Source organism: Mastigoproctus giganteus, chromosome 10 (assembly GCF_048544385.1).
Source record: "Mastigoproctus giganteus isolate SK-2022 chromosome 10, ASM4854438v1, whole genome shotgun sequence".
Taxonomy (NCBI): Eukaryota; Metazoa; Arthropoda; class Arachnida; order Uropygi; family Thelyphonidae; genus Mastigoproctus; species Mastigoproctus giganteus.
In genome coordinates this window covers 222786417-222806492 of record NC_143584.1, presented here as the reverse complement: position 1 = coordinate 222806492, position 20076 = coordinate 222786417, and the positions used below count along the sequence as shown (strand labels likewise).

Below are 20076 nucleotides of genomic sequence, written 5' to 3'. Positions count from 1 at the left end.
AAGGTTTGATTAATAATAGTATGTAAAAGTTATTTCAAATTTAAAAATTCTTATGCACTGTAGACATTCTCTATTCATTGACGGAATTTAATGTGCTGCTGGATGGGGTAATTCTGACCCTCCCCTTTTTTCTAACTTTTCTATTAAAAAAAATTTGAGGTCCCCATTGAATAGGGTGAAAATATGTTGCATAACTGACATCTTGTATATGAGTTCATACAGCTGCTAAATTTGGTTAAGGTTAAATTCTCTATCAAAATTCAACGCTATCTTGGGAGGATAGCAGCATTTGGTCCTGTTCAATTTGTGTACGTTTTTCTCTTTAAAATTAAATTGCTCTTAGTGCTTATGCAGTGATATATTTAGTGCTTGTTAAGTAGTAATTATATATATATATATTTAAATTAATATCTCTTTCTTATAAAATACCACAATGCAGTAATATTAAAACAAATTGACCTCGGACCTTCTGTAAAGGAGTCTTCTGATATGATAACTATTCTTTGGGGAAGGGGAAAGCGATTATAGTAGATTTTCTTGCATCTTCATATATCTTGTTCATTAGGAAAAACAAAGATAATGATGAAATATTCTTAAAATGCACAGTTTATTTCTTGCCCTTTGATAATCTCCCCGAGGGCCTTAGACTTTTCTCAAATTTTTATTTTCTGTGCTAACAGTATAATATCACAGCAGGAAACATATTGTGGGACAAGTGTGACTGCCGTGTTCTAAAATAGGTAATGTACAAAGAAATTGGACACAACTGTGTGCTACAGGCCAGGAATTTATTATGGCATGTGTTTAAGGATGTTTCTTGAAAGCAGCAAAAGCATTCAGTCCAGTGCTAAATAAAGAAACTGGAAAAGAAAAAGATGGAAATATGCCAAAATGGATGACAAAGAGTTGGAGTGTTTAATTCAGAAAAAGAAAAAAGTATGGCATAGTTACATTGCAAAATTAGGTAAGGTCCCAGCAGTAGTCGATATATATCCAGTTATGTATATCCATATGAGTGTATCAAATTGTTAGTTGTATTAATGGACTCTGGATGTACCCCTTAGAATGGTTCATTAGGAATAGGAAACAATAATGCATGGCCACGCTTGATGTGTTTGTGAAAGGAAGATCTTACCTGACTGGTCTTGTATTGTCAACCCGTAAGAGGTTATTGTATGAACTTGAAAAAAATTGGATTATGAAGAAGTTGCTTAAGTGGATCAGGGGCTGGGGAAAGATATTAGTAAGAGGTTGGCCATAAATGGGTATTCGGAGTAGATAAGCCTTTACTCCAATATAGGCATAAAATCATTGATGGGTGGAATCTTGTTTTTAATATTCCTTAACATTTTCAGTAGTATGTATGTAAATTTAAAATTTGCATGTATGAACTCTGGGGATTTTTGATCCAGAAATTGAATTAAATGATAAATAGATACAGAAGATATTACTACATTGAAAAATAATCGCTAAAAAAAAAAAAAATTTGGAATTTTATTTTATTTTTTTTGAAGAAATTCTGATTTGATTTCATTCAGGTCAAATGGGCAGTTCAGATCAATGGGCATTCAGGTCAAACTAAACACAAATTAATATTTATTTTATTTTTATTTTTTTGATAGCAAGATACACAACAGGTAACTATTAGCAGTGTATCTGAGAGCAAGAACGACGAACAGAAATGAAAACTGTTATAAGAGAGAAATCCAACAGTTAAATAATCCATTAAAATACATTCAAACAATAAAATCATATGTATAAAATAAGTGTACATTAAGTTTAATTACTGGTAGAAGAAATAATAATAGAAAGAAAAGAAGAGGAAAACAAAAAATTTTAAAGATATTAAATACATAAAAATAAACCAGAAGGTTAAATGAGATTAAGTCACTTTGCAGTCCAAGAGATGAGGCATACTTGTGAATGGAGTTCATCAGAGATTGAGAAGTGTCAAAGTCAGCAAGAGAATTGTTTGCAGATCTGCTAATTCTGTTTAATGGACTGAACTTCATAAAGTCTGTATTGGCAGAGATAAGGCAAAACAGTGTGAGTTTCCTGACTTATGTAAGAAATTTAAAAGCATTTAGACACATTAATATTTAAAAATAAGCACTAATTAATATTTAAAAGCATTTAGGCACACAGTTTTCACTGGTATAATTTTTTTAAACTTCCATAAAAGAATTCAATCTGCAGAGTGTAGTGGAAACCTCATTACCATGAGCCCACATATTCAGCAAGCTCACAAAGGAAAGTATTAACAATTGCAGGAGAAGTTATCAAAGTTTGCTAATGATTTGAAGGTTGGGATGGTGTTACTGATCACAACTGGCTTGTGTTGCTTCAAAATGGCTTTTACAGATATGGTCTTGTACCTGGGAAACATAAACTCAGGAATAACTAACACTGTGTAGAGGGGGTGGGGATTGAAGATGGTTAAGTTTGAAAAAAAGAGGATCACAGTACAATCAAATGTGAAATTCTACTAAACAGATAGCCAGGAAAGTACATGGAATCCTATTAATGATTTATCAGACTATTCCAAGTAGGAAGAAGGATGTTATTCTTTTTTTATGAAACGATGATAAGACTGCACATGGAATATTGTATTCAGATTGGAGGCTACACAACAAAAAGCCGACCGGTCTAGCCAAGTGGGTAAAGTACCTGCCCGGCAACCCAAAGGTCGCGGGTTCGATTCCCGCCTCGGGCTTGGATCAAAGTACTGCAAAAAAACCTTGGGAGGTGCAATATGGCCACAGAAGCCGATGCGCCAACAACTACCAAATCAAAAAAAAAAAAAAACACAACAAAAAAAAAAAAAGAGAAGAAGAAGAAAAAACACGCCATGAAGCTTCTAGAAAGTTCAAAGAAGTGCAACCACATTGGCAAGAAAAACAGGTTAGGTTCTAATCATTTGCATTATGAAGAATGGCTTTAGAATGTGCAAACTTGCTATGCTTGGAAACCAGACACTCTTGGGTGTGGTGTGCACCTAGTCCCTGAAAGGGATGAGTAAAATGAGTTAGTAAAATATATTTTCTTATACCTTACTAACTCATTTTTCATATTGATAGGGGAGATGAGAAACCAGCGGACAAATTTAAAATATTTGGGAGCAGCAGAAGGTTGAATCACAGTGAAGTAAGATGAAGTGGGATATTCATTTATCCCACTTCATCTGTCACCAAGAATTTCTAAAGCCTTCTTCAATCGAGATTTTAATTAGCTAATGTTGGTGGCAGATGAAGAAAGATTTTCCTCCATGATTTATCCTGGTTTTTCAGCCCACACAACATGAAAATCAGCATGTGAACATATAGCCTGTTGTTCATTTTTAGGCACGTAAACAACTTAGACCATTGAACTATTGTGCATATGCTTGTACAAGATAATAGTGCAATGGCTTAAGTTGTTAATGTGCCTAAAAATGAACAGCAACAACAGTAATAAGGTGACTGAGGCAGAAAGTTTGGTGCAGCTCAAGGTAGATTTGGATAGTCTCTTTTTGATTGAAAGAAAAGTATGAGTAATTGAACTTTATTTTTTGGCACGTGTAGAAAAAGTGTGCTGCTTTGCATCATTGAGCAAATAATACTGTCTTTGTTCACCATAAATCTCAACTTGATATGACATGAGAGAGAAAAATTTGAACTTCTTGAATTGTCAAAAAAAACAGAAACATCTTATATTTGAGAACATTGTTCTAACTGTTTTTAATGGAAAAGGCAATATTCAATTGCTGGAAATTTTATGATCAGTTTTTGGAAGTGTTAATTTACACTGTAAGGTTCAGCTTTTCCAGACTACTAAATATTTAGTGTTACTTTTTGTCAGTTTAACTTTTTTGCATTCCTAAGCAAAACTAGGAATTCTCCATATTCTTAAGAACTACTGCTTGTTAACTCCAGATTACCAACTATGAATGGAATACTTGAGTATTCCATTCATAAGTTGGTAATCTGCTCAGTATCACTACATTGAGAATGTTCTGAGTGAAGCAAATTTTTTTTTATATAATATGCTTTTTTACTGTTTTGAGGACAATTCTTAAATACAATTCAGATCATAACTTTTAAAATTGTTTTAAAAAATTTATAATTAAACTTTTTTGATATCTTAATTTGTTGCTTTAAGTATCTTGCATTTTAAAATGCTGTTTTAGTGGATTTTGTTATTTTTATTAGTATTAATAAATCTCTCTTTATAATCAAACTTCTCATCAATAATTAATTCAGTTCAGTAATTTATCCAAATTTCTGTCATATTTTCATCATTTTTTCTTTCTTTTTTTTTTTTTTTTCAATGTTTTATTTCTTTTCTTTTAGTCTAAATAAAGGTAATGGGTTTAGCTTTTTTTATGCATCTTAAAGATATTATTATTATAATTTGCCTTATGGTGCAAGGAAGCCTGAGGCTTTTGCTGCACCAGCCAAAAAAAAATTTCAGTTACCACACAGAGAGAGAGAGAGAGAGAGAGAGAGAGAGAGAGAGAGAGAGAGAGAGAGAGAGAGAGAGAGAGAAGGGAATCACCAAGAAAGAGAAGAATGATGGTGTCCAGCTTAGGACCCTGGGTGTGCCAAGCCCATACTCACCAGGTGTGAACCCCTGGGACCATTGCAAGGAATAAGCTTGTTTAAATAAAATAATGCAGTTTCAAACAAATAGATAAGTACTAGTGCATATGATAACGATGTAACAGCTGTGAACAAATCTGCAGCAAGACACATTTCTACATTTATGGCAACAGAATTAAATTCAAAGCATACATTAGTATAACTGTGAGCAAGGAAACTTTGTATTCTTTAATGCAGAGCTTTACAAAGTGGGCATCACATGCTCCAAAGAGTGCTACCAAATTTTGGCATCAGATCAGCAACTTCATTCTGATTTCCTTTTACTGCATATATTGTTGTAACTGATTGATTAAAATACAGTTACTTGATAATACAGTAATACCCCGAAGTTACGCGATAGGTGGGTCCGACGAAAATCGCGTAAGTCGAATTCGCGTAAGTCGGGGTACAACTTTGCATATAAATACATATAAATTTTGCTTAATTGGGACCAAGGACTAACAAAAACACTAGTTTAGAAGAAAAATATTAATAAAATTGCAGTTATTTATACATATTAATACAAAATATGTATTAAAAAACAAATGACTTACGTTAAAAAGTTATTTCGATGTCGATGGCTTCATAAAATCTAACAAATTCGTCTGACGACACAGAGACTTCTTTTTTTCACGCAGAATTTCTTCGTAGCAAGCTAATAATTTTTTTATTCCTTGCTTTGTAGCTATAACGCGTTCTTCGTTGGAGTCTATGTTTTCTAAAATTTTTAAGCCCTTTTAAATTGAGCCCTTTTCAATTTTCAACCTGTCAAGTTTGCAATTGTCATGTGCTTTTCGCCGTTGCTTCGTTTAGGCCTGTAGCACGTGCAATATCACATGGTCTTTCATTTCGCTCAAAGCGTTTCACAATTTTATATTTTTTCTCTATCGACAGAGGCGGACTGGCCATAAGCCTTGCCGGGGAAACCCCGGTGGGCCAGTGTGATTTTGGCCATAAACCATAGTATGAGGCCACTATAAATTTTCCCAGGTAAGAATTTTTGACCCAGTCCGCCTCTGTTTATCGATAATTGCTTTTCTTTTTCTCTCTGAATCTGCAGTGTCTTCACCAGGACGCTTCCTTTTCACACCTTTTAATTAAGTATTTTACTCATTTTTAGGGAATAAAGCACAATTACAAAACGAGGAGGCACGCTTGATACGCATAAACAAAGCTGCGCGCATGTAGCAACTGAATAAACAACACCATAAAGGCAGAGATACACTATTAACACCTCACATTTCTAGGGGTTACTACCATAAAACAATAAAAATCCAGTTGCGTTTCTGCTAGTGAAATCTGTTATAAACTGGTAGTAAACTCGATCTAATTGCATTTGCGATTATACCGGTAGCTGGAATTGCGTTGGTTTTTACGTTATTATGGTGAAATGTGTTTCCCCTTCACTGATATAAAAAACATAAAAGCAGCAAAGTTGAATTTTGTTCATCTTTCGCTCTCATTCTCCGCCGTCGCACCGTATATCGATAATATATGAAAAACGACCTTGAAGATAGTGGGCGGCAGCGTTGCCAAACGAAAAAATCAAGAACCGCGTAACTCCGAGTTCGCGTAAGTCGGGGTAGCGTAAGTCGGGGTATTACTGTACATTAAAATTTACATTTATTTCTTCATGTGCTTCAGAATCAGCAGTCAGAAAGCTCTGTATATTTTTCTCTCTTTTGAAAGGCTGATATAACTGACATAGCCGAGGTCAGATGTTCTAGATTAAGCTTGTGCTTAGTACTGTACATCTTGCCCACCTCCCTTACCAAAATATGTAAAAATGTGTCTGCCATCACATACTGTTGCATCTACCAACAACTTAAGGAATGAAAATGGTGTAATATTATTTTTGGCATGTAGATAATGTGTGGCAAAATAGTTGGAAAGCACTGCAGTGTGTTAGTATCCATATAAAATCTTTACTGCTCATGCATTTTTCCTGATTTTGATCTCAAGATGGAAAACATTTCTCACTACTTACCAGCTAGTTTATTTTATTATTTATTTATTTATTTTTTTTTTTAATCAGTCAAAATTTTTGATTGTTTTTTTCTACTTTTGTGTGAAATAAAAATTCACCACTTCAATATGCCATATACATCACTAATACAGTGATGTATATGGCATTTTGCAGTGCTAACAGTATTAAGTCTACACACACACAATGTGGTAAGAAATTGTGCATCTGTTTGAGAAGAATTATCTGAAGCTCAAATAAATAAATGAACTTATTCTAAAAAAAGAATTTAAATAAATTTTCTGTTTATACTCTGGGATGAACCACAGTCACTCAAAGCTCATGCTGTTTTGTACCCTTGTGTTTGATCGCTCAGCTACAGAGACCTTCAGTTTTTTCATATTTCTGGCTCCCTGTAATGCCATATTGGGCAAGATCTCTATGTGGAAATAGTTACAATATTTATAATAATTTCTTTCAAGAGATTTGCATCTGTAATAATAATAATACCAAATTCCCATCTCCCTGTAATCTTATTTTTTCTGCAGTCATATCTTTGGCAAATATATTTTGGGGTGTATAGTGTTTCACTTGAAATAATGACATAAGTCATACCAGAATACTGTGAGTGTTTTTAGTGGCCTGTTTGAAATGAGACATAAAAATGTATGACCAGTGGTGTTAATGTTTCTGGTTAAAACATATAAGTAGATACTAAATATTTATTTAGTACAAACTGAATGCACCCACTATTGGACAAGATTATCTTCCCTGGAGGAGTTCATCTTTATTACAAAAATAGATCTCTCTCCTGAATTACTTTGGTTGTCGTTATGTCAATAAATATACACAGACAAAGAATGTTATCCTCAATGAAATTGTAAAGTCTCTAAACATTTAAACATTTAGTTTGTAAATGTTTATATACTTAAATTGACCCACAAACCGGTGATTTGCATTTTAGAGTTATCAGTTATACAAAAAAAAGTTCAAAATTTCAATAGTTTACTTGTTCACGGTTTGCCTATCAAAAATGGTTTTCATTATGATGTGGTTAGCTGAAAGTTGATGGTATAAAAATCCTTAAAATCCTTTATTCAAAATAAAACAAATATTAGCATCACCTGTTTGAAAAATGTAAAATATTTAGTTAAGTTTTGGGATTGGTTACTTGCCTTTTAACAATTCCCAAGATTATTTAAGGTTAAAATGTTCAGGTTATATATATTTTTTTTAATACAGAGATGTGTGCATATTAAAGATGCAAAACAAGAAAGCATATGTTAGATAAATTTGCTCAAATTCAGATAGTTTTTTTTTTTTGCTAATTCTTCATTTTGCTGTGTAAAGCACTTTGTATGGACCACTGTTTACTAGTTACATTAATATATATGTTATTATTTTATTATCTAATTATACACATTTTATTTTACCAATGCTAGACAGTTGTTAACTGTTTCTGTGTGGCGCACACATATTCTGATTAATGTGTTATTTTTGCTTGCTAATATAATTGTTATTGGTTGTCGTGAATCTCTCTTGTTTATTGTCAGAGAAACTTTTCAATATATATATATATATATATATGCAAATGATGGCATTTCTAGACTATCACCTATATGTTGAATGTATTTGATGCATATAAAAAAATGTTTTATAGTTGTGCGCACTTTGGTTTTTGTGCATGTGTGTGTATGTGGTAAACAAAAACCTCCGTGCACCTTTATGAAAGGTTTTTAGTTTTGCATCTTGGCAGGGTTTTGATGTATAATAAGATAGAAAAAAAATGTGAATTTTATTCGTAGTTTCCATTGCAATATTATGAAATAACTCCATATAATGTCCTGTTGTTATGAATTTGACATTAGGATGAAAAGCATGCATTAGATATTTTTGCATATTCATGCCTCTGTGTTCATAACATCATATGGATTTTTTAATTCACCCATGTTTGTTGTAAAAATATTGCACAAATACATATTTTGAGCATGGTTGTTGATGAACTATGTTGATTAATAAAGGCAAGATATTTTCTTTGAGTGGTAGCGACATTTAGACTGTGTGTGTACACATTAAATAGACAAAATATTACAAAACTTGGTGTGATTATCGATATGATTGTCCTTGAGGTGGTACTAGTTTTATTATAAGAGAGCTGTTACTTTGTGTTTGCTGTATAAGGAAACATCTGTATATTATATATATATAGCAAGAAAGAAAGAAAACAAACGTGTGTATGTGTGTATGTATATATATACATATATATATTCCTTGATATATTTACTATACACAAGCAATATTTGACTTGTTGTGTGTTGAAATAGCACTTGTGAATTTTAGATAAATAGTGTTCAGCACCTGTGTGATTGACTTGTCTGTTATTCCTGTATATGTATAAACATGGGTGATTGTTTAATATGTTTATACAAATTTTGAGCTGTACTAAATGTATACAATTTTAATAGGATGTTTTGTGTTCACAGGTGATGATTGTTATGATAATATTATGTGTATTCATTACTGTCCATATCAGGGTATACCATTCTTATAGAGTGAGTGTGCTCGTGTCCAAGATCATTTTGTCTAATATCAAGGGAGGGGGGGAAATTATCATCTGTTGCTTTCTTTTGACCAACGTTCCACTCATAATGGTGAAAACTTGTCTGGTGACATTCCACTTTGTTAAACCATGGTGTGCTATGGATTATAATGTAACTGTTTTTGTTTGTTAATGTAATGGAATAATGTTACATTATATATCAAATATACCATACATATAGTAACCTGCTTACTGTTCATAAAATGTTGGCTTATTTGGTTTGGGTGTGGTATGGTGATAATGGTAGTGAAATTAGCTCTGTTAAACTATTAAAAAGTGTTTTCCAATGATTACTTTAAAAAATTTTTCATTTTCTTTTAATTGGAAACAAAAAAAATCAAAATAACATTTGGTGATAAATTGTGCTTGTATACGTGGCAAATGTTATGTATATATATTCATGTTTTGCTGTCCAGTGTGTTTGTGTGTGTGTGTGTCTATATATATATATATCTTTGGATATTTGTCTAATTTTTATTAGTAGGTGTTGTAAAAATAAGTTATCCCCCCCCCCAACTCATTTGGTTTCAGCAAGTTAAATGTTGCACTCTTACAGGAGTACAAATGATCTGTAGATATTTTGTGCTTTTAACTGTTTGTGTGTCATTTGTTATAACAGTTCCAAGTGTGTTCAAGTAACTGTTACCTCTTTATCTATTTCAGGAATTTTATATTTATTCTCTGTTATACTAGTATTGTTGCAACTGAAAGTCATTAAAGAATTACGGATGCATTGCTTTTATTTTTAATTAAAATACAGTCTCTCACATCCAGTAAAAATTTTGAATATGAGCTTTGTACTATAATTAAAATTACTTTATACTATATAGTTAATTATAAATAAAGCTTGACAATTAGATAAGTTATAGAATTTCTTAAAGTACCGATATGATTGGACTCAAGTTTGAATAGCAAAGCTTAATAAACGGTACTCACCTACTTCATGTAACAACAGCAGATTTTCTAAGGTGAGTACCATTTATTAAGCTTTGCTATTCGAACTTGAGTTATAAATAAAGCTTATTAACTTTAAATTACATGATTTAAAAAGTTTTGTGAATTAAAAAAGCTCAAAACAGAAAAAAAATTCCTACCACCAGAAGTCAGTGTTTATATGTTAAAATAAACTGTCTATATTATAAAAGGATATATTAAAATTTTTGATGATTAATGTATTAAAAATTTTGGAACTTTAAAGAGGGACAGTAAATGGAAAATAATTCCATTTTCCTAATACAGTAGGCCCTTGATTTAACGGATCCCGATTTAACAGACAAAACATTTCTGTCCTAAAGTCAATTTAGAACCTATTTATATCTAATAGCATCACACATCAGACAACACATCGTCTGATGTGCGATGCTATCAAACAGATGTGCTGAAAATTCCTTCACATGAAATAAAGGCTGTTTTGCTGCTAGATAATGCATCTGCTCACCCTAATGCTGAGAGGTTAATTAGCAGAGATGGGAGGATTAAATGTGTTTTTCTGCCTCCTAACACTACTTCACTGATACAGCCAATGTATCAGGTGTAATCATTGCATTTAAGGGGTTGTATACAAAGTTTTTGGAAGATGCAGAAGATGCTACAAGAGGCACCAGGACACTGCAAAAGTTACATGCATACAGCATCAGATCTGCTATCGTCAACTTAGCAGCTGCATGGAAAGATGTGGAGATACCTTGGCCAATACTTGGAAGAAGTTGTACGACGTAGAACCTGAAATGGACTTTGAGGGAGTTTAGGCATCAATTTTCAGGACACTCTTCTGAGGGCCGGCAACAAAAATACAACTGAGAATGATGTGAAACAGAGGCTTGAAAATGATGGTGATCCAGGCTATCAAATTTTTTGTAAGGTAGAGATTGCGGAAAATGTTCATGGAGAACATTTACCTCAATTGATGATGACGAAGAATCAGTTGCACCTCATCCTAAATGTCTGTTATAAGACAACATATGGATGACATCATACATTATATTGAATCATCAGACCCTGATGTGCTTCCTTATTATGAACATTTTACAGAATTTCAATCTACAGTAATAAGAAAGCAGCACCCAGGTGTAAGGCAACTGAAGCTTGATTTCTTCAAGACCACTTCATCAACTGGATCTGTTTCACCAGAACCCTCTACCAGCAAGAAATTAACCTCTCCCTCCAAATGACAGTTGTTTCTGACTCTGAAAATTGTGATTCTTCCAATTAAGTTAATATTACTATTGAATATTATGTATCTTTTATAAATGTTTTGTTTTTTTTTTTTTTTTGTATTTTTTATTCAATGGGGTTTAAAGAATTTTAAAGTATTTTTTTTTTTCCCTCTAAAATGGATTTAAATGAAAAAACTAATGTTCCATTGAAAACAACTGTGTGAGCTTTAAGAAAAAAAAATTAAAAGCAGTGGAAACATTGTATAGTTTTTGATATGGTTAAGTTTAGTTCCTGTCGTAAATTTATTTTTAACAGATGTTTTTAGTGGCGTGTATAAATTACTCAATGCACATTATAATAATATTTTATTTATACATTATAATAACATTTTAATACATAGTGTACATTCTAAGTTCGTTATTAATATATGATTTTAAAATACATTCGATTTAACGGACTTTTGGTATTCGCAGACATACCTTCCCCCAATTAGTCCGTTAAATCGAGGGCCTACTGTAATTAAATTTGCCTCCCCCCCTTAGTTTGTCACAGTTGGAAATCAGAAGAGAGAATAGTGCAGTGCTTAAGCAATGGCAATTCAAAAATGAGAGGAGTGTGTTATAGGACTAATGACAATGAGTATAACAACAATACAGAGGGCTAGTAAATCAGAATGGCTTATGGGGTGATTTTAACTTTCCAGATATTGACTGGAACTCTTGCAAACTAGCAAGACTTTTGTGGATATGTATTGGATAACTCTTTTATACAACAAGAGGAAGCAATACCCCTGATTTGATTATCAGCAGTGATTCTTTATGCATTAAGAATCTGCTGATAAAAGAACTACTAGGTGGCAGTGCTCAATGTGTATTGGTGTGGGATTTACTTAAAGATGTAACTACCATCAAGGGCGAAGGGAAGGGTTTGTGGTTTCACATTTTTTAATTTCTATACAGTGGAACAAACTGATGGTACAAATAACTTCTAAATGGGAAGCATTCAGGTAAGTAATTGTAGAAGCTATTAGACGTTTCATACCAACTAAGGAACACCATTCCAACTTAGACCTAAATGGATGTCAGCTGAACTGATGAGACTTGGGGCAAAGAAGAAATATACATGGTATTTGTATAAACTAGCAGGTGATAGAGCAGCCTGTGGTAGATATAAAGTAGTCTGTGATCAAGTCAAAAAGGAGGTTCAGCAAGTTAAGGCAGATTATGAGAAGTCTGGCAAAGAATGCCAAGAAAAGCAGCACAGATTTCCTTTGTACATTAGCACTAAAAGAAGGGGTTGAATCCCATTGGTCTAGTTGATGTTGATGGTTTAACTGGTTTCTGACAAACTGAATAGGTATTTTTCATCTAACATCATACATGAGTTCTTTAGGGAATGGGATGCCAGAAGTTTTATCAGACTACTGAGGAGCTAAATGATTTTATGATATCCAAAAGGAAAAGGGAAGAGAGATTGTTGCAGCTTAACATTAAAAATGCCCCTCGGATAGATTGAATCTGTCCAATAATATCCAATCATATGGTAAGAGATTATTATATATTAGCCGTATGGTGCAAGGAAGCATGAGGCTTTTGCTGCACCAGCTAAAAAAAAAAAAATTTCTAAGTTACCCTGAGAAAGAGAAGGGAATCACCAGAAAAGAGAAGAATGATGATATCTAGCTGAGGACCCTGGGTGTGCCAAGCTCGTATTCACCAGATGTGAGCCCCTGGGGTTCATGTCCAATCATATAGTAAGAGGGGCAGCAAAAGAGGTAAGCAAACTCTTAGACTTAACTAGGAGAGTATCTTTGGTACAGGGAAGGAGCTTATAGAGATGGGTTTGTATTCTATAAATAGCTTAATGGCCCTAGTCATGCTGATTAGACTATTTTTTAATTTAGCTAGAATTTTATAGGTTCTGTATATATATATACAAGACTTTACTTACTAGAAGAAAGGGAACATTGATCCAATTGATAATGATGGTTTAACTGTTGATCCTGTTCAGGTTGCTGACAAGCTCAATATGTATTCTAGGATCTACATTCACACAGGAAATGGATGCCACAAGTTAATCAAATTCTAACAGGGAAATTATTTTGTAATGGTGGAGAGGATAATGGAAGAGAAATTGTTGAATTTAAACTTAGAAAAGGCACCTGCCATGGATGGGATCTATCCAATTGTATTAAGAGACTTCCGCAAAGGCAGTAAGAAAATCAGCCGTAATTATGAGAGAATCCTTGGATTCAAGGAAGGTCCCTGCAGAGTAGAGATGTCGAAATGTTATCCCCAATTCATAAAGTGACAAGTAATTATAGACCTGTTAGTTTAAATTCTGTTCCAAAAAAATAATGTAGAGACTTGTTAGAGATGTAATGCAAGAGCATTTAGACAAGGCTGCAATTATATTCAGAGAGCATGGGTTTAAGGGGTAATCTTGTTTGACAAAATTGATGAGATACAATGATGTCACAGAATGATACAAAGAATAATTTTGATATATAATTAGATTTTAGAAAAGCTTTTGATACAGTTGCACCTAAAAGACTGCCAAATAATTTGGAGCAGTGCAGAATTAAGGGCAAGTTACTGCCCCTTAATTCTGCACTGGGGATGGTTGAATGGGTGATGACTGGGAATGTAATCAATGGACACTTCTCTTCATGGACTGTTATTAGTGGATTCTCCCAGGGTTCAGGGTTGGGCCCATTATTTTCTGTATTTATTGATGAATGCATATCAGGCTGAATGTCCAAGTTTGCAGATGATACCAGGGTTGTCAGGGTGGTTAATGACCATTCTGCCACAAAAGGATCTAGAAAAGTGGCAGATAGGCTAGGAATTGCTATTTGAAGTTTAACATTGACAGATTCAAAGTACTGCATGTGGGTAACAGTAACCCCAGAGTAATTGTATCAACTGATACAATGTAATTGTATCAACTGATATCAACTCAGGAGTGGTGTGATATACGTAGTGATAAATGAAAAAGCGTAATTGTTCAGTCACATATGAAGTTTCTGTGCAGTGCTGACAAGCTGCCAGGACAGTACAAGGCTTTCTCAGAGAAGTACAGGAATTTTTCCATCAGGGATGAGGTAGTTTTCCAAATGTATAAAGCAATGGTCAGACCACATCTTGAGTATTTTATACAGGTCGAGGCATTTTAGGAAGAATGTAGAGCTGGAATGAGTACAGAAAAGGGCAACAAGATTGGTGAGGGGAACAAAAGGATGTCTTACCTAGATAGGTTGTGGTTCTGCAAATTGCAGTGTCTGGAAAATAGACATCTGCTAGGTGATCTGATGGGGTGTTTAAGGGTTGAATGAGCAGCTCAGTGCTGGTGGGATTCTTCCTCTTCTATGACTGCACAGGGCACAAATTCAAAGTGAGGTTGGTTACAAATTAGATGTGCAGATGTTTTGCCTTTAGCAAGTGAGTAGTTGATTGCTGGTACAAACTTCTGTCATGGAAGTTAATAGCTTAAATTCAAGGATGAACTAGACACTGGTAGGGAATGGATAAGTGATATAGGATTTTTTTTTTTTTTTTTCTGACTGATGCCATATAAGCTTTCTTTTTTTCATCATTTGCTACTACAATACTAATACTTGGATTTCAGGAAAGTCTTTGATACTGTTGCACGTAAATGACTTCTGTACAAATTGTAGCAGTATATCATTATGGGCAAGTTACTGCTGTGGATATGGTTGAGAGGGAGAAGACTGGTTATTAATGAATACTGCTCTTCACGGACTGATGTTATTAGTAAAATCCACCAGGGTTCAGTGCTCGCTCCATTATTTTCTATTATATTATTATCATTAGCTATGTGGTGCAAGGAAGCCTTAGGCTTATGCTGCACCAGCTAAAAAAAAATTTCCAAGTTACCCTGAGAGAGAAGTAGAAGGGAATCATTGAGGAAGAGAAGAATGATGATATCCAGCTCATGACCCTGGGTGTGCCAAGCCCATACTCACCAGATGTGAGCCCCTGGGATTACTTCATACAAAGAAAAAACCTATTCTGTAACAGCTCACAGAATATCTTGTGTGACGAAAGAAAGACTGATATTGTCGTCATACACAGTATTGCTGGATAAAACTATTTTTAAAGAATATAAGACTATTTTTAAAGCATCAATGTTACAGAACCTACACCAGTTCCTTTTTTCATACATAATTCTTATTAATGATCCAGACAAGTCTGGCTTACAGTGCTGTGGCTGTTTTTTCGGTCCCTTATTTTTGTTAAAATAAATTTTAATTGGGTATAATTAGCATTAGCAAAGACACATGATGGAAGAAAGCAAGCTTATATAGCATCAGCCAAAAAAAAAAAAAAAAACTTATTTCACCCATCCACTCGCTCCAAATGTTTCTCAAGTTCTGCCTTGAATCTATTTAAGCTATCAACTTCTATGACAGATGGAAGTTTGTTCCAGGAAACGGAAGTTTGCTGGAACAAACCACTGCACATCAATCCAACTATCTTCCCTCAATTTGAATTTATGCCCTCACAGGTGATTATTCTGAGCAAGAGGAAGTATCCCATCAGCATTGAGCATGCTCAAACCATTTAAGGCTTTATATACCTCAATCAGATCTCGCAAGTGCCTAGTCTCTAGATACTGTAATATGCAAAACTTAAGCCTTTCTTTGTAAGAGCAAACCTTTGTTCCATTCACTAATCTTTTTGCCCTTCTCTGTACTTGTTCGAACAGCTCTACATCCTTCCTAAAATGTGGCCTCCAGACCTCTATACAGTATACTCAAGGTGTGGCTTGACCATTGCCTTATACAAGGGAATAATCACATCCTTATCCCTGCTAGAAAAATTCTTGTATATCATTGACAAGACACCATGAGCTACTCTTGCAGACTGCTCTGAAAACTTCATATCTTCCTGCACAATTACCCCCAGGTCCTTTTTATGCTCTACCACTGTCAGTGTGGTACCACAGAGTTGATACGTTACTCTGGGATTACTGCTTCCCATATGAAGTACTTTACATTTTTCAACGTTAAACTTCATTTGCCACTTCTCAGCCCATTTGCTCAACTTTTCTAGATCCTGTTGCAGCAGTGTACTGTCAGTGTCATTAACAACCCTGCCAATCTTCGTATCGTCTGCAAAATTGGACATTAAGCCTGATATACCATCATTAATATCATTTATAAATACAGAAAACAACAATAGACCCAACACTGAACCCTGAGGGACTCCCCTAATAACAGTCCATTGATTACCACTGTCTTTTCCCACTCAACCATCCCTTTATCCATAGTAACAATTTGCCTCAAATGCCACACTGCTCCAATTTGTGCAGCAGTCTTCCATGTGCAACAGTATCAAAGGCTTTTCTCAGATCCAAATATATGATATCAAAGTTATTCTCTGCATCCAGATCCTTTGTGACTACATCATAGTATCCAATCAAATTAGTCAGACAAGACTTCCCCTTAACAAACCCATGCTGTGTCTGAGCTATAACTGGTTTTGTCTAGATGATCCTGCAATGCTTCTTTAACCAGTGCCTCCATTAATTTCCCTGGAACAGAAACTAACAGGTCTGTAATTATCTGAGTCCAGGGAAGCTCTCATAATTATAGCTAAGGTTTTGCTTACCTCCTTTGCTGACTCCTTTAATATAATTGGATAGATTCCATCCACCTTTCTTGTGTTTATCTTCAACAATTTCTCCTCCACTTTACTCTCACCTATTACAAGATTATCTAGCTTACTGCCAGAGTTGAATATACCTCTGGCATTCCCCTCCCTGATTAGGTTGTTAGCTACCTGAGCAGGATCATCAACAGTTCAACCATCGATATCAAGTGGACCAATCAGATTCATCCCTTCTTTTCTAGGTTTACATAAGAACTCTTTGCTGTTTTTCTTTGAATCTTTTGCCGAAGATTTCTTGTAATCTGCCTTTGCCTGCCTAACCTCCTTTATAACTGGGTTACAGACCAGCTTGTATCTATCATAGTCTTCTGTGTCACATGTTAATTTATATGCATTTTTCTTTTCTGTCACTTGTCTAATTAGTTCATCTGACATCCATTTAGGCCTAAATCTTGAACAATATTTGTTGGTTTGCAAAGCCTAGTAGCTTCCAAGATTAATTCTTTAAATGCTTCCCATTTTGAATTTGCTCTTGGTAACATCATCAGTTGGTCCCACCATATAGAATTTAAATACTGTCTCAGACCACCGTAGTCACCTTTACGAAAGCAAAAACCTCTACTCCTGATGGTAGTTACATCTGAGTAAATCCTACTTCAGCACACTGTGATCACTGTCACCTAGTGGTTCCTTTATCTGCAGATTCTTGATGCATGAAGAATCATTACTGATAATCAGATCAAGAGTATTAGTCCCTCTAGTTTCCACCCGAACATGCTGCTGTAGAAAACAATCATCCAATAAATTCGCAAAAGCCTTGCTAGTGTGTGTGATCAACGCACAAATTCCAGTCAATATCCGGGAAATTAAAATTTCCCATTATAAGGCACTCTAATTTACTGGCCCACTCTATTTCTCTGCACAATTGCTCATTATACTCATCAGATTCATTAGGCCTATATAACACACCTACTCTCATTTTTCCTTTCCCAGTGCCTATGTCACACCAAACAGATTCAACATTGCATTGTACACCCACATCAACTGGATGCATTTCCTTAGATTTTATGTGTTTCTTAACTAACAGCATAATCCCTCCTCCCTTCCTGTCCTGTATATCCTCTCTGTACACATTGTACTCCCCAAATTCCAGTTCTGCACTGCTTATGTCTGTGTGACACCACGTTTCTGATATCCCAACAATATCTGCCTTTGATGTCTTGACTAGCACTTCAAGCTCATCGAATTTATTAACTATACTCCTAGCATTGATGTACATGCACCTGTTTCTATTCTTATGTTACCCTAACAGCTCATGTATTTACTTGTTCCACTATGACTCAATTGCATTTCAATAGAAGTAGTATTGAAGACATAGGCTTAATAACTAAATTTGCAGATTATATTAAGGTGGTCAATGAATGTAATCAGGGTTAGCTACGACAACAAGATCTATAAAAAATTAGGAATTTGCTGAGAAATGGCTGTTGAAGTTTACATTGACAAATGCAAGGTACTGCATATGAGTAGCAGCAATCCCAGATTAATGTACCAAGTGTGGTACTTCATTCAGAGTAGGGGAAATGAAAAAGACCTGTGGTAATTGTGCACTCAGACAATGTTTTGGCACATTATAGCCTTAGACACTAATGTACCATTAAATCCTAACACAACCAACTGTAAAGTTCTTTGAGCAGTGCAGAGAGGCTACCAGGACAGCTCATGGTTTTGTCAACAATGCACATGAATTTTTCTATTAGGGAACAGGAGGTGATTGTTCCATTACACAAGGCAATGCTTAGGCTGCACCTTGAGTCTGCAGACCTCATTTTAGGAAAGATGTAGATCTGTTGGAATGGATGCAGAGAAGGGCAACAAGATTGGTAAAGGGAATGATGGGGTTGTCTTACCAAGAGATTTAGAAAGATTCAGTTCTGAAAATTGTGGAATCTGGAGATGGCCTTTGTGCAATGATCTGATTGAGGTGTTTAAGGCTGAATGGATTGAACAAGCCCAATGCTGATAGCATTCATCGTCTTGCTCTTAGTATGCACATAAAGGGACATAAATTCAAATTGAGGAAGGATGGTTTCTCGATAAATGCGTGGATTTTTCCTTCAGCCAGTGGATGGTTGATTGTTGGAACCAACTTCCATCTGTTGTTTGAATAAATTCATGGAAGAACTAGACAAATTATTGTAACGGATTTACAGGTGGTATGTGAAGGGGTTTTTTTTTGGCTGCTGCTATAAAATCTTTCTTTCTGGCATATTGCAATATATTGCTTAATCTCCTCTTAATTTAAGTGTCATTGTTTAATGCAGCGACTCTTAATCAGGGTCCATACCCCTTGGGGTATAGGAACTGAATGATGGGAGACTCAATCTTTGAACAATTTTTTAAAAAATTAGATTAGATTATTAACTATCATCAGTACGGATTGAGGAGATCAGATGTCACTCAGCACGTACATCTTGCCAATTGATATGTTGGCATGGAGTTAGATTGCTCCCTTCATCCAGCCCTTGCGTACACTTTTCTTTTTGTTACAAGTGAGTGTCTATTTCGAAATAATATTTTTCGGATACTGTTACTTCATAAAAAAATTATTTTTCATTTGAAATTTAAATTTCGATTTTGTGTTTTAATTTTTTTTTATTATTTTTTCAAAGAATTGTGAAATGTCTGTCAAAAAACGGAAGTGAAATGAATATGTTGGTTTTAGCTTCTCCTGTGATAGAAAATGGAACTGAAAGACCCCCATGCATGATTTGCAATTTGATAATGAGCAATGGAAATTTGAAGCCATCAGGATTGAGAGAACATCTCAAAACCGAGCACAGTAATCATGTTGGAACCTCGATTGATGCTCTCAAGTTGAAAAGAATTCGTTATGATCAGAAAGGAAATCATTCATCATATGGGTCTGTTCCTTCTGGGAAACCTAGAAATCTACAAAGTTTCGCACATGATTGCCAAAGAAAAGAAGCCCCACACAATCGGAGAAAGCCCTGTGTGCTGGAGGTGGCTAAAATTGTGCTGGGAGAGGATGCCGTGATGCTATTGAGTCAGGTGTCCTTGTCCAACGACACTATGCCAAAGAATTAA

The 20076-nt window shown here is 34.7% G+C and overlaps 2 protein-coding genes across 2 annotated transcripts in view; both read left to right on the top strand.

The window, feature by feature from the left end:
* The window catches only part of LOC150079966 (tyrosine-protein phosphatase non-receptor type 5-like), a 185948-nt gene extending 166220 nt beyond the window's left edge, over window positions 1–19728 (top strand). The window contains exon 16 of the mRNA XM_090382829.1: window positions 19641–19728. The gene's annotated coding sequence lies outside the window, so the exon portion shown is untranslated. The remainder of the gene's footprint in view (window positions 1–19640) is intronic.
* LOC150079965 (protein ZBED8-like) lies at window positions 19675–20076 on the top strand. Its single transcript, XM_090383294.1, has one exon. The coding sequence runs from the start codon at window positions 19675–19677 to the stop codon at window positions 20074–20076; it is 402 nt and encodes a 133-aa protein (XP_090239420.1).